The sequence below is a fragment of the Aethalodelphis obliquidens genome, unplaced genomic scaffold, assembly GCF_003676395.1.
Source record: "Aethalodelphis obliquidens isolate GAN/ISIS:26980383/991018 unplaced genomic scaffold, ASM367639v1 scaffold13, whole genome shotgun sequence".
In the NCBI taxonomy this organism is placed as follows: domain Eukaryota; kingdom Metazoa; phylum Chordata; class Mammalia; order Artiodactyla; family Delphinidae; genus Aethalodelphis; species Aethalodelphis obliquidens.
In genome coordinates this window covers 3005048-3020068 of record NW_020837957.1, presented here as the reverse complement: position 1 = coordinate 3020068, position 15021 = coordinate 3005048, and the positions used below count along the sequence as shown (strand labels likewise).

The window sequence follows — 15021 nt, the reverse complement described above, 5'->3', positions numbered from 1 at the left end:
TGAGGAAGAAAGATATAGGTGAAACTAAGAGGGGGTTGGGAAATCTACCTGCTATCTAGATTTCACTGGGGTTTTCCAATTTTTAAAATGTTATTGGTCCCATTTCTCAGTAGAAAATTCTGAAAGCAAGACTTTGATTCAAAGGAATGCTATGAACAATTTTTTTATCAAACATGGAAAACTCTGTGTAGGCAATGGGAATCCTGTCTTATGTTTACATGGCAAAGGAAGGTCAATCAAGAGGATTGTAAGTACACTATCACCAAAGCCAGTTTCCTGCCCTTTTCTTAAGAAAGTCCTTACCATGGAATTCTACATCGAACTTTGCAGTTAACCTCAGCAAACTCTAAAACAAGGATGGCCAATGGGTATCGATCAGAATGCCAAGGCTAGTCTACTAACGGTAGCAGTCTGAAGTGTCACATCGGGAAGGATTCTAAACACATCTCCAGGTTTGGCAAAAAAGGATATTGTGATCGAGCCCAATTTCTGCCAAGGTTGTTAAAGCAAGTAGCGGAGCTACGTAGGCAAAGTTTTGCCTTCCCCGTCCCAGGGGAAGCTCACCTCTGCCCTGCTGGTGGTTAGAGCCCTGGGCGGGGTGGGTGGAGTAGTGTGCCAGATTCTATATTTTTAAGGGCAGGAGATAGAGTCCTTTGTTAATTTCTTTGTGTGTCAGCAGTGTACAGGGAGATCCTAGAAAATATCATGATTATTCATAAATCCAGGAAAGATGTGATCCAAAACACTGCATAGACAGAAAAGATGAAGTTCAGCTTAACATGGCCTTTGGCATCAATCTAAGAGCATCCATGGAGTTCAAAGCAGGGAAGCTCCTGATCTGGAAAAGGAATGAGCAGGAAGAATGTGAAACAAAGAAGACCCTAGATGGATGACTTCTAAATGCTGCTTTACTTTAGGCTGCTTCGAGGACGCATCCTCTTTATATATACAAGAACCACATAACTTAACCATGTAACTTGGAAGAAATGCTTAGAAGTACCTTGCCAACAGAGAGTGGAAAAGAAGCCGCCTTGCCCAAAATGTCTGGGGTTGTCTGGAGGGATGTCTATTGGAGCCTGTCCTATAAGACAAAAGACATCAAGGAAGCACAGGAAATAAATCAATGTGAGAAATCACACAGAGGCTTCGTCCTGAAAACAAAACCACCAGGTGACTCATACCTCCTAAGACCAGAGTATCTTGATGCTCCTGGTGAGAAGAGAAGAGGATGCTAGGGTTGACATCTTTTGTGCAGTAATGTTCCCATGGGGGGGTTAAGTCTATCACTTTGTCATGGGGCTGTAGTTCCACATCCAGAGTCACCTGAAATAGCTGAGGATATTTTTCTGGTACATCACATGCATCCAACTCAGGCCTAAATAGGGATTTCAAAGAATAAGATCAGTGAAAAACAATGGAACCAGTATGATGTTCGGCACAGAAACCATTGTAGATTGATTCTTAGTTTCACTCTGAGACGCATTTCTAGGGAAAAATCAACCATTAACCAGACGAGAGACTTTACTTTTCTGAGTCTCAGTTTCCTTATCTAGAGAAAAGAGGAAAATAATGCCTACCCATAGAATTTAAATACTACTGCACGTGAAAGCATTCTAGATAGCAGGGTGGATATATCCAGACAGTAAGCACTGGCAGGACCAAATCAGTTGTTAAAATAGTGAAATAAGCCCAGAGCTACCACCTTGAGCTCTTGAATGTCTACTCCTAAGCTGACCCCAGCAACTCCCACCTATCACCCCACCTTCAGCCACTCCCTTGAGTTCTCTAGGCCACACTTTAACAATAGCAACTAAGGGTGCTATAATATTTGGTGCAGGGGGGTCCCCCAAGACCCTGCTTCAGTGCTGTGGCCTGGCATCCATTCTGACTGGTCATTGCTCATATCATACTGCTGATTCCACTGCCTTCCATGTTGCAAAACACAAAGGGATACACAGATGCAAAGGATCACGGTATTGAAACTCTGTTCCCTCTTTGTTCACTCTTGTTCCCTCCGATGGTATTTTAGACCTTTCAGTTTGAAGTCTGATCCACTTGTGTTTAGGACAAATCACGCCCACCTGAAAGTTATAAAATGCAACCAGCCTCTGTATGTTGCTAAGCCACAGGCTACAGCCCTGAAGCACAGGTTTTGGGGGGAAGCTGCAGCATGGCACTAATGAGCCTTTAGCACTTGACTCCTAGCACTTCACAGCTGCTTGGATTGAAAAGGGATTTTGGCCCAAGTAGCACTCACTTGGTGAACTTTAAAACTGTTGTGTCCAGTGGAATGAATCCAGTATGAAACTGAAGCTGGAATATCTGAGTGTTGGTCACCTAAAAATACAAGAGAAGCACATTACAATCAACCACTGAAAAGGGAATCAGATCCAAAGATTATGTTTGGGGGAGTCATACACCATCAACTGTTTCTATAGCGTCTTTGTTTTCTATGAATATTAAACAACCTCCTCATTTGGAGCTGACCCAGGTTCATTTCTAGCCTCTCCTCTCCACGAACTCTGCCTTGGCAAGCCATTCCTTTATCTGCTAATGCCCTATGTTCTTACACCTTGCAATACTTTGACTCATCCCATTCCTTCTGTCCAGGATGCCCCTGCTCCAACCTCATGAACTCATCCTTCAAGGACCACCTTGAAAGGTCACATCCTCTGTAGCCTTTCTGAACCACCACTGGATAAAACAAACTGCTCCCATTATGACATTTCATCCTACCTCTAAAATGGTAGTGGATATTTGTACATGTGTGAATTTCACCTGAGCTCCTTAAAGGCAGAGATACAGTTTTACTCTTGTCAATCCTAAACCCCTAGGCAATGACTGGCACAGAGTATGTACTTAGCTAATATTTAATGAATTAAAATACAATTACTTGCTATGAACATTAGGGTGCATATACCTTTTCGAATTAGTGTTTTCATTTTCTTCAGATAGATACCCAGGAGTGAAATTGCAGGATCATGTGGTAGTTCTACTTTTAATTTGGGCAAGGGGGCGGGGGGACTCCATACTGTTTTCCATATTGGTGTAGCAATTTACATCCCCCCCAACAGTGTACTAGGGTGCCCTTTCCTCCACACCTTTGCCATAATAACACTTGTTATTCCTTGCCTTTTTGATAATAGCCATTCTGATGGGTGTGAGGTGATAACTCACTGTGGTTTTGATTTGCATTTCCCTGATGATTAGTGATGTTGAGCATCTTTGCATGTGTCTGTTGGCCATCTGTATGTCTTCTTTGGGAAAAAAGGCCTATTTAGGTCTTCTGCCCATTTTTAAATTGTGGTTTTTTTTTTGTTTGTTTGTTTTTTAACATTGAGTTCATAGCAGCATTATTCACAACAGCCAAGATATGGAAGCAACCTAAGGGCTCACTGACAGATGAATGGATAAAGAAGATGTAATATATGGTTATTACTCAGCCATAAAAAAGAACGAAATCTTGCCACTTGCAACACAATGCATAGACCTGGAGGGTGTTATACCTAGTGAAGTAAGTCAGACAGAGGTAAATACTGTATGCTTTACTTATATGTGGACTCTGAAAACAAAACAAATGAACAAACATAACAAAACAGAAACAGACTCACAGACACATGGAACGAACTAGTGGTTGTCACAGGGGAGAAGGGTGAAATAGGTGAAGGGGATTAAGAGGCACAAATTACCAGTTATAAAATAAATAAGTCACCCGCCCATTTTTAACTGGGTTGTCTGTTTTCTTGATATTGAGCTCCATGAGCTGTTTGTATATTTTGGAGATTGATCCTTTGTCCATTGCTTCATTTGCAAATATTTTCTCCCACTCTGAGGTGGTCTTTTCATCTTGTTTATGGTTTCCTTTGCTGTGCAAAAGCTTTTAAGTTTCATTAGGTCCAATTTGTTTATTTTTGGTTTTATTTTCATTACCCTAGGATGCGGGTCAAAAAAGATCTTGCTGTGGTTTACGACCAAGAGCGTTCTTCCTACATTTTCCTCTAAGAGTTTTATAGCGTCCAGTCTTACATTTAGGTCTTTAATCCATTTGGAGTTTATTTTTGTGTATGCTGTTAGGGAGTGTTCTAATTTGATTCTTTTACATGTAGCTGTCCAGTTTTCCCAGCACCACTTATTGAAGAGGCTGTCTTTTCTCCATTGTATATTCTGGCCTCCTTTGTCATAAATTAGGTGACTGTATGTCCGTGGGTTTATCCCTGGGCTTTCTATCCTGTACCACTGATCTGTATTTCTGTTTTTGAACCTATTTGTAGGGCAGGAATAGAGACGTAGATGTAGAGAACGGACATGTGGACATGGGCGGGGGAAGAGGAGGGTGAGATGAATTGAGAGACTGGGTTTAACAAACCACTACATGTGTAAAATAGACAGCTAGTGGGAACCTGCTGTATAGCACAGGGAGATCAGCTCGGTGCTCTGTGACAACCTAGATGGGTGGGATGGTGGGGGGTGGGAGGGAGGTCCAAGAGGGAGAGGATATATGGATACATATATCCTCTCCCTCTTGATTCACTTCATTGTACAGCAGAAACTAACACAACACTGTAAAGCAATTATACTCGAATAAAAAATAAATAAATAAATAAGTCACAAGGATGTAATGTATAGTACAGGGAATATAGTCAATATTTTATAATAACTCTGTATGGTGTGTAATCTATAAAAGTAATGAATCACTATGTTGTACACTTGAAACTAATGTAACATTTTAAGTCAACTGTACTTCAATAAATAAAATTTTTTTAAATGAAATTACCTGTAGCGTTATTTGTGATACCCAAACAGTGGCAATAACGTAAATGTTCATCAAATGATGAAGAGGTTAATAAAAGCTATATAACCGTACAATGGAATGTTATCTGGGTATATAAAGAAGTACTGATATATGCTACAACATGGATGAACCTTGAAAACATTAGGCTAAGTGAAAGAAGCCAGTCACAAAAGACCGCACATTGTATGATTCCATTTACATGAAACGTCCAACGTAGGCAAATCCATAGAAACAGAAAGTAGATTCCTTGTTGCCTAGGGAATGGAGGAGGAGGAATGGACAGTGGCTGCTAAGAGGTGTAGAGTTTCTTTCGTGGGTGTTGAAAATGTTTGGGAATTAGCGGTGCTGCACAACTCTTTGAAAATACTAAAAATAACTGTACACTTCAAAAGGGTGAATTTTATGTTATGTAAATTCTATCTCAATTTAAAAATTGAAAAAGTGTGATTACTTAATCCCACATCCTCAATAGAAATATCTCCTCTCACCCCGATCCAAATAGGGCACTATAAAAAAGGCACAAGTTTCTAAAGAGCAAGGTTTGCTCTTTAGTCCTTGGGCTTCCATCTTCTGGCAAAACCATCTGGGCAAGTCAAAACCTCTGAGGCTTAGTTTCTTCCCCTGTAAAATGAAGGCAATGGGCGTAAGTAATCTTTTTTTTTTTTTTGCAGTTTTCTTTCTTTTTTTTTTTTTTGCAGTACGCGGGCCTCTCACTGTTGTGGCCTCTCCCGTTGCGGAGCACAGCCTCCGGATGCGTAGGCTCAGTGGCCATGGCTCACGGGCCCAGCCGCTCCGCGGCATGTGGGATCTTCCCCGACCGGGGCACGAACCCGTGTCCCCTGCATCGGCAGGCGGACTCTCAACCACTGAGCCACCAGGGAAGCCCTGCAGTTTTCTTTTTTTTATTGAAGTATAGTTGCTTTACAATGTTGTGTCAGTTTCTGCTGCACAGCAAAGTGATTCAGTTATACATATTTATACATTCTTTTTTATATTCTTTTCCATTATGGTTTATCACAGGATACTGAACATAGTTCCCTGTGCTATACAGTAGGACTTTGTTGTTTATCCATTCTATAATAGAATAGTTTGCTTCTGCTAATCCCAAACTCCCAATCCATCCCTCCCCCACCTCCCTCCCCCTTGGCAACCACAAGTCTGTTTGCTATGTCTGTGAGTCTATTTCTGTCTCTTAGATAAGTTCATTTGTGTCATATTTTAGATTCCATATAAAAGTAATATCATATGGTATTTGTCTTTCTCTTCCTGGCTTACTTCATTTAGTATGATCATCTCTAAGTTCATCCATGTTGCTGCAAATGGCATTATTTCATTCTTTTTTATGGCTGAGTAGTATTCCATTATGTATATATAATCGAATTTTTATATATATATTTATATATACATATATACACCACATTTTCTTTTTCTTTTTCTTTTTTCTCTCTGAATTGGGTCTTCGTTGCTGTGCGTGGGCTTTCTCTAGTTGTGGCAAGAGTGGGGGCTACTCTTCGTTGTGGTGTGTGGGCTTCTCATTTGCGGTGGCTTCTCTTGTTGCGGAGCACGGGCTCTAGGCGCGCAGGCTTCAGTAGCTATGGCACGCGGGCTCAGTAGTTGCGGCATGTGGGCCCTAAAGTGCAGGCTCAGTAGTTGTGGTGCACAGGCTTAGTTGCTCCGCAGCATGTGGGATCTTCCCACACCAGGGATCGAGCCCGTGTCCCCTGCATTGGCAGGGGGAGTCTTAACCACTGTGCCACCAGGGAAGTCCCTCTACCACATTTTCTTTATCCATTCATCTGTTGATGGACATTTAGGTTGTTTCCAAAGGTAATCTTTAAATGTTTTTTCTGATTCTAAAACCGAAGTCACTCAAGCCCAAAGTGATGTACACTCCTATTAAAGGATCAGCTGAGCTTATATCATAATTCTTTCTGAAACCATACCTTAGCCTGTAGCCGGCTTCCAATGGTTGACCTCAAGTGATACATGGAAACAACCACATCTCCTTGCACAGTGATGCTCAAGGGAATGAAGATTTTTCCATCTTGGACACGGTACTCTCTTTAAACAGAGACAAAAGCATACACTGAGAGAGAGTCTAATCTGGCACAGTAATACAGGTATACAATACAGGCAGTCTTCTGTGGCTCTGGCCAAGGCACCTGTTGGCCCAGGCCTGAACCCAGGAACCATTTCTTATCTTAAGCAAAGTCAGGAGCACAGCAAGTGCCAACTGGATGCAAACTGGTTCTGCCACAGGATGCCACTGGTCTTATGCCAGGTCCTCTCTCTCGAACCCATCCTGGTTTCTAGATAAATCAATTGCCCATTAGCAGAAAACGTTTTCCCCAAATACATGTAGCCCTGATGTATTTACCTTGCCCTAACTGTAAATTTATGATAAAAACAGAGAGAGAACAAAGAAGTCTAACTGAGATCAATATAGAAACAGCAGTGAGATGCTCTGTGAGTATCTCATATACCAATTTTGAAATGCAATCTATTTCCAATCAATTTCATTTTCTGTTATCATCTAGTCCCTTCTTCCATATCTCCCACCACCTCCCACTGGTACTTGCCCTTTATTACAGATTCTATAACTTTTTAATTACATGACCATCTACCTAGATGCTCACCTAGAAACCTCATTCGTTCCTGATTCTTCCATTATCGTCACCAATTCTTATCAAGGTCATCTCCTTCTTAAGTGTCCAGGTCTTCTGCCCTACACCACTGTCTGAACCCTTATTATAGCTCATGTTAGTCCCTTAGTTTGTATCACCATTTGAAGGGGGGCTACGGCATCCCTTGATTTAATTGTGCTTTTCTATGATTACCACCTATATTGAACACTTTTTAAAATATCAGGCATTTCATAATGTAGTCCTCAAAGGAAGAATAGGATCCAACTTACACAGGAATGGAGCAGTTCACAAGAAGAAATGAAGAAAAGTATCATGACTTACTTCATTCGTTCAAAATCTGCACAAGTTGTATATATTTTGGTTTCTCCAATCAGTACATCACAGTAAGGGCGACATCCATTTCTCTGTTTGTTGAAAAAAGGAACTGGACTGACAGTGATCGACTTAATAGTGAGAGGCTTGAAGTGAGGGCGGTAGGGTTTGTCCGCTAGGAGGTCACACATGTAGCCCAGGTACCTAAAACACAAGGCAGACATTCTGTTGGTGCGACCACAGCAGAAGAAATAAGCAGTCGGTTTGCTAGAACGTTTGCTCTCATAAATTATTAACCTACAATAAAAATTTGCTGTGTTAATTCTTTAAACATTAACTGGCAAAAGAGAATGCTGCCATAACTTAGGAAAGCTTTTATCTAGTGACACTGCTGTACTTCCCCCTGAAGAGCTGACAAAGGGGTATTTATTAAATGAAAAAGCTTATGAGCATTTTACACTAGCTCAATATTTGATCTGGCAGATTAAATTTATCAGTTAAGGGCTAGCTTTAGAAAAAATATCAGAATTTATCATCCGACGCAGTTTTAACCCAAGAGGAAGTAAGGAGATGCAGTTTAAATAAGAGAAAGAAGAAACTGTGCCCAAAGAGAGAAGACAATACATCGATTATATAAAAAGGTTTTTCCCCTTTTTTGGGGACATGATACAAATTAGACCCTGTCTGCGCCAACCCTGCATCTAGCTGACTTTACCTCCTGTGGGATGGCGAAAGTCCGATTCCTGGTCGCTTTGCGTAGAGTAATCGAACAGCTGGGCCAGGAGTAGAGTAGAGATTACAGAAAATGAACATAGCACCAACCAGAATTGATGATGCTGCCCGTCCATCCTATCAAAGAAAACGTATAAACTTGTCATAAACATGGGTCGGTCAGGCACTCAACACGGAGAGTGGCTGGTACTTGCAATTAAAAGAAAGAGGTGAAGGGTGGGGAGTCTGGGCGTGGCGTGTGGAGGACAGAAATCTTAACTACATGTGCCTGCCAGTTCAAAACTGTTCACCTGAAAACCCAAATCTATCCCAGCTACTTAAATCACAAAGCAGCAAGGGAAGACGGATTCTCAGGATACAACTGACTCTCTGCTAACCTAAGAAACCCAGCAATATAAATTAGCTTTGTACATATTTACTGAAAAATAATCTAGTTTTCAAAGTAACTTTGGACTTGTAGGATCAGAATAGTTGAGGTCTCTCAGTTTAGGGTGAAGGTAAAGAGTTCTCAGGTTAGGCAAATACTGCTTTTTGGAATATGCGATGTGTGTATTTTACCCAGAGTTATGTTCCTAGATGGATATAAAATAAAGAAGCTTCACCTGATTCAACCGCACTCAGTAAAGGAATGCAAGCGATGACATTCCTGACAGATGGTGAGCAGCTTCTTCTAGAACACTTTAAGTGACAAGGAGCATCCTGCTTCTGGACGGACTTCACAAAGTTCTTCCTTATACTTGAACATGCTGAGTTGCAGTCTATTCCACTCAACGATCCTCATTCTTCCTTCTCTCTGGACAAAGTGTAAACCTACTCCTTTCTCCCTGGGACAACCCTTCACATATCTGAAATACTCTCCCTTTCCATCAACTTTTCTATTTTCCAGGTTGAAAACATACCCAATCTGTGATAATTTTATGTCACAACTTGATTGGACTAAGAGATGCCCGAAGAGCTGGTAGAACATTATTTCTGGGTGTGTCTGCGAGGGCGTTTCTGGAAGAGATCAGCATTTGAATCAGTAGACTGCGTGGAGATTCGCCCTCACCAAAGTGGGCTGGCATCATCCAACCTGCTGAGGGTCCAAAGAGAACAAAAAGGCAAAGGAAGGGAGAATTCTCTTTGTCTTCTTGAGCTGGGACCCCCATCTTCTCCCTGTTCTTGGACATCGGAGCTCTTGGCTTTCAGACCTACACCAGCGGCTCCCTTGGTCCTCAGGGCTTCGAACATGGACTAAATGTTACCACTGGCTTTCCTGGTTCTCCATCTTGCAGGAGGCAGATTGTGGGACTTCTAGGCCTCCAGAATCACTTGAGCCAATTCCTATAATAAACCTCCTCTTACATATGTATCTCTACACATATCCTGTCAGTTCTGTTTCTCTGGAGAACCCTGACTACTACACAATCCCTTCAATTCTTCCTCATTTGATGTTCCATTTTAAGAGACATCATCATTCAGTGGACTTCCTCTTAACAGACTCCAGTTTTAAAACAACAGCCTTAAATGTGCTGCCCAGATGTGAAATGCAAGATATAAGATGTGCTCTGACCAAACTAGAGAGGAAATATCATCTTCCTTAGTGTGGTAAGAACCCTCTGCTTTTATTAACATAACCCCAGGCTAAACTAGTTTAAATGTAAGCTAAATCACACCATGAGCTCTTATTGATCTTTCTGTTCACTAAAACTGTTAGTTCTTTTTCAAATGATGTGTTAATGGACAAACACACTTAATCTTTTAGAACCAGAATTCAGGACTTTACATTTACCCTGTGTTTAATTTCACACTGGTAGTTTCTATGAAATGACCCATCTGAGAAACCTGAGAAGCTTGCCTCCACATTTTCAAAGCTGTAATAAAAGGGCAACCAAATGCAACCTTTTCCTGGGAGGATGCTGATCCATTAGTCACCTATCTTTGGAAGCAATATTCAGCCAATAGTTGTCTAAATGTCTAAAAATTTAGCCCCAATTTCTCCATCTTGAATATAAGAAATGGGGAAATATCTCACAGGACTCCAATAAACTATCTCTACTAATCTATTCGTCTTGTTCCGAAAGTCCAGTTGGTTTGATATGTGTGTTCATAATGAATCGATGTGGACTCCTTTTTTCTAAGAGTTTCAAATCATCTGTGCACAAACTGTGTTCGAATTTCACCTTGAATTGCCATCAGGCTCATCAGCCTGTAACTTTCCAGGATCAACCTCCTCCATCTTTTGGAAAAAAAATCTCCTCTCCTTTCTTCACTGGCACTCTTCTTCCTGTTTCCTCAATACTGCATAAGGAACCCATAATTGCTTTTCCAAGTGCTTTTAGCATTCTGTCACATAATTTAAGTCTAGAGAGTGGATTATTTTTAAGTATTGTGACGCTCTTTTACTATCTCCCTACCTCTCAGCTTTGTCTTAATTATCAGTGTTACTCCCCTTCTAGCTTGACACCTGTTCCCCCATGAAGGAACAGAATAAAGGACTTAAGATTATACCGTGTGCCTCCAGCATTTGTTGTTGTCCTTATTCCAAGGACAGTTTTCTTTAAAAAGACATTTTTCTCAATCTTAATTCTTTTTAGAATTTAGTCTTCCTGACACTCTTTTAACAGGTTCATGGCTCTTAGATATGTGTTCCCTCCTTTTATCAGCCATGCAGGTCTTTTTTAAAGTTTTCTTAGTTTTTTTAATTAAAAGATGAATATATGATTATTTTTAATAAAACAGCAGTATATATAGGATAAAAATAAATGCTCCCACCTCCAGCTGCAATTCCACTTCCAAAGACTTGGTGCAGACTTCCAACTCATGCATGTCCTTTTTCAGTAAGCCTAGAGAGCAGGCTATAGGGTCTTCACTCTTTGTATGTCTCTTCTTTTTTCTTCTTCATTGGGTTTTTATTTGTTATGATTGTATCATTAGAACTGGGAGCCTCTGGTCTCTCTCGAGCCATCTTCTCTTACAAAGCTGCCAGACCTAGGCTCGCTGAACTTTTAGAAAGTTCTCGAGTGAAGAAAAAAATCACCAAAGTACCTAAAGGCTGCTTAGTCTCTAAAAATAATCTGTCCTTTATACAACCTGTTCTGTCTCTGAAAGGAAAACCCTTTGGCCTTTCACATTAAACTCCTATGAAGCACCAAGTGTTCTTCTTTTATTACCAAGAATTTGGGGTTGTGAGATGGAAAGAAGAAAAAATCTCAGCTTTCATCCCTCTTTTAGCCAACTAGCTCTCAAGAAAGAGGGAGAAAATCATCAACTAAGATTATAGCAAAAAATACACCTTGAAGTTTACAGAGGCAATGAATAGTTCTAGTATTTATGCTCAGATTTCATTTGTGTGTTCATTTCTTTATATATCCAATCGCTTATTCAAATCTTTCATACCTTGTGACTTTCTGTTTGAATAGAAAAAAAAAAAAATCCCACAAGGACTCAGAGGCAAAAAATATACAAATCAATTTTCACTGCAAAGTAAAGGAGCTGTTACAGTGGAGGATTCCTGGACTGAATGTCAATATAATGAGATAGTGTGAGTGTGTTTTGTGTTTGGTAATTGCAATCATTGTTGCTTTTGTTGTGGTCATCCATTTACAATGCTTGGTGTCAGTTTATTTATCTCTTGTAAAAATAAAATACAGTGTTAAAAAAAAATATTTCATACCTGGGATTCCAAAGTAAAAAAGGCACAGTTCTTGCCCACAGGATGCTAACAGTCTAGTGGGGAAACAGGCAGGCCACCAGAGTATGATGATGCAGTATATTAAATGCTTAAATCCAAAGACATTTAGATATATAGGTTGAATGTCCATATTGTCAAAAAAGATTTTACCTAAAGTTGAGTTTTAAACAATAGGCAAGAGCCCTCCAGAGGAAGGGTTGGGGAAAGGGACTCTAGGAAATCAGTGGTCAGAAAAATCCTCAGTTCCACTGGGAATTGCTATAAAATACAGTCAATCTATGTGACTACTTATAAGGGCATAGATGTCTTTTTATTTCATTTTTATTCAAACATAAAGGTAAGAAAAGAATATTCCAGTGTGCTTATGTCAATTCTATTCATCCAAAACTCAATGGCATTTTTGCCTATGCACACACAGCTCTTGTTTCTATCTCTTCTATAATAGTTAGCACATTCCAGAGGCCCTGTATCATGTGGGTTGTATACATATCTGCCTCTACCACTGGTATTCGAGCTTTAGGGCAAGAATAATAAGTTTTCCCCTCATTTTATATCCTTCACATCACCTAATTCCTAAGTGGGTTCTTAAGAAATGCTTATTCAACTTAAGCACTACCTGGTTCACCAGTCTGTGTAAGGCCATTTGTATTTGACCAAACCAAACCAGCATGAATGATAGCCACAACAGCAACAAGAAAAGGTTACTCACCAAGCAATGGACAACACAGACGTTTTTGGGATTCTGTAGTAGCCAGTTATACATATTCCGACACACAGCAAAGAGGTTGTGCAGACTGGGGGCCTGCCTGATGGGCCAACTGCATTCTGAGACCTAAAGGAACACAGCGGAAGGAAATGAATTCGCCAAGCGACTTCCTCTCCATGGGCAGGTAGCACACCAAACAACTTCTGGAAGTGACACTACATTCTCTTTTAATACAGCAGAAAGAGTTGGGAACAGGGTCCAAACACAGAAAGAAGAGTTTAATCCTGCAATTTTTTTAATACAAAAATTCTGTTTCGGTAAACATATTTTGAAATATTGGGTTGGCCAAAAAGTTCCTTCGAGTTTTTGTAAGCGCTTACGGAAAAACCCGAACGAACTTTTTGGCCAATCCAAAACATTTAAAATTAAACTAGATGATTTAACATACATATTTGGATTTTTAAAGGTTCCAGTATTTGTATTTCAAAGGTTCAATGTTCCACTGCATTTAATTTCTATTTAGTATAAAATGTTTTGACCTGCCTACTAGATGCTTAATTATAGGATTACATTATAAATCCTGCACTATCCCTAATTTTATCCAAGATGATAAAAGTGAAAACACGAAAAAGTGCTGCTGGATAAGCTAAAGATAGGCTTTTTCAAGGGTCTTATTTCTTCCTCTTTTAATGAGGGAACCTACAACTCCATGGGGGCAACCTCTAGCATTTTCATCCATCTAACACACATGTTCATTTTAACACATTATAGGATATCAGCTATGTTCCTAGAATTCTGCTTGGCTCTGATCTGTACAACAGTCATATAAGACAGGTACTAATATGGTCTCTATTTTGCAGATAAGAAAACTGACTCTCAGAGGTTGTCTTGTCTAACGTCACACTGCTGGTCAGTACCAGCATTGCAACCCAGGTCTTCTGAGTATAAGTCACTTTGCTGCAACAGTATACTGGTTGAGATTATCATTTGCCTCAAAATTCTAGGCATGAGCCTCAATCGATTAGGTATTTATTAATTTAACAGCAAGGAAAAACTTAGGCAAACTTCATGACCTCTCTAAGCCTTTCTCCATAAAATGTCATGAATGATACCTACCTACCTGCCTCATAGGGTTGTGGCTACTACATGAGAATGTATTTCAAGGGCTTAGCTCAGTATCTGACATACACAAAGTGATCAATTAATACTGGCTATCATTATTATTATTATTTTATCAGGTAACTGTCAGTGCAAAGCCCTAAGGTCAGATAGAGCTAGCTATGTTTGGAAAAAATGAATGAAACCCTATATGGCAAAATCATAGACTGAAGGGTCAGATCATACCAGGCCTTGTTAAGAACTGAGAGAAGTATTTAAGAAGGAGAGTGACTCTCACATTTTCCAAAGACCTCTCAAGGTCCAGTATGGAGAACAGATATAGATGACACAAGACAAAAGTCAGAGAGTACAGTCAGGTGGCTATATTAGGAATTTAAGTAAGAAATGATGGTGGCTTAGGCTGGATGAGTGGCAGTGGGACACACAAAGACTTGAGGGATTCAAAAAATAGAGAGGAAGTGGAATGCCTGTACAAGACTCAGGGACTGATCACAGGGTGGCAGTGCATGAGTATGGAGGGGTATGTGGAGGGGGAGCAATCGAGGATGACTGCTAGGTTTCCAGCCTGAATGGCTGGATAAAAGGATAAAAGGATGGCAGGTGCCACTGGCTGATACAGGGAATTCTGGAGAAAACAACAGGTTTTATACAGATGGTGTCATCAGAAAGTGTCTGCAACACTAACACCACTGGTCTCAGAAAACCCAAACGTCCCAAATTCTTTACATTTAAGAGTGGGGAGAGAGAGGCAGGAATAATCTGTTTGGTTCATGCTTTTCTAGTAACTAGATAATAACTAGTCAAAATATAAGTGGGAAATTATCTGTGGTCTCTAGAGCTGACACCTGAAAGCAAACACACGGAGTTTCTCTCTCTCTCTGTGGCTGCCAAAAAACCCATTCTTTTTGGTTAATTTGTAACTTTTTTCCTACAAAATGATTGTGGGTAGCGTCAGGGGACCTTCCAGGTTATTAATTTTCCTAGACCTTTGAGAATGACAGGTATAGTTTATTAAACAAAGTAGAGGAAATGCCTAACAAAG

The 15021-nt window shown here is 40.2% G+C and overlaps 1 protein-coding gene across 3 annotated transcripts in view; it reads right to left on the bottom strand.

The window, feature by feature from the left end:
- Positions 1 to 15021, bottom strand: part of DNAJC6 (DnaJ heat shock protein family (Hsp40) member C6) — a 154930-nt gene that overhangs the window by 25034 nt on the left and 114875 nt on the right. For all 3 annotated transcript variants that reach the window (XM_027113992.1, XM_027113994.1, XM_027113993.1), the window contains 7 exons: positions 12864 to 12986; positions 8465 to 8598; positions 7759 to 7953; positions 6736 to 6853; positions 2258 to 2337; positions 1182 to 1375; positions 1001 to 1081 (listed from right to left, as the gene is read on the bottom strand). In XM_027113992.1, coding sequence (XP_026969793.1) covers positions 1001 to 1081; positions 1182 to 1375; positions 2258 to 2337; positions 6736 to 6853; positions 7759 to 7953; positions 8465 to 8598; positions 12864 to 12986 — 925 coding nt within the window. The remainder of the gene's footprint in view (positions 1 to 1000; positions 1082 to 1181; positions 1376 to 2257; positions 2338 to 6735; positions 6854 to 7758; positions 7954 to 8464; positions 8599 to 12863; positions 12987 to 15021) is intronic.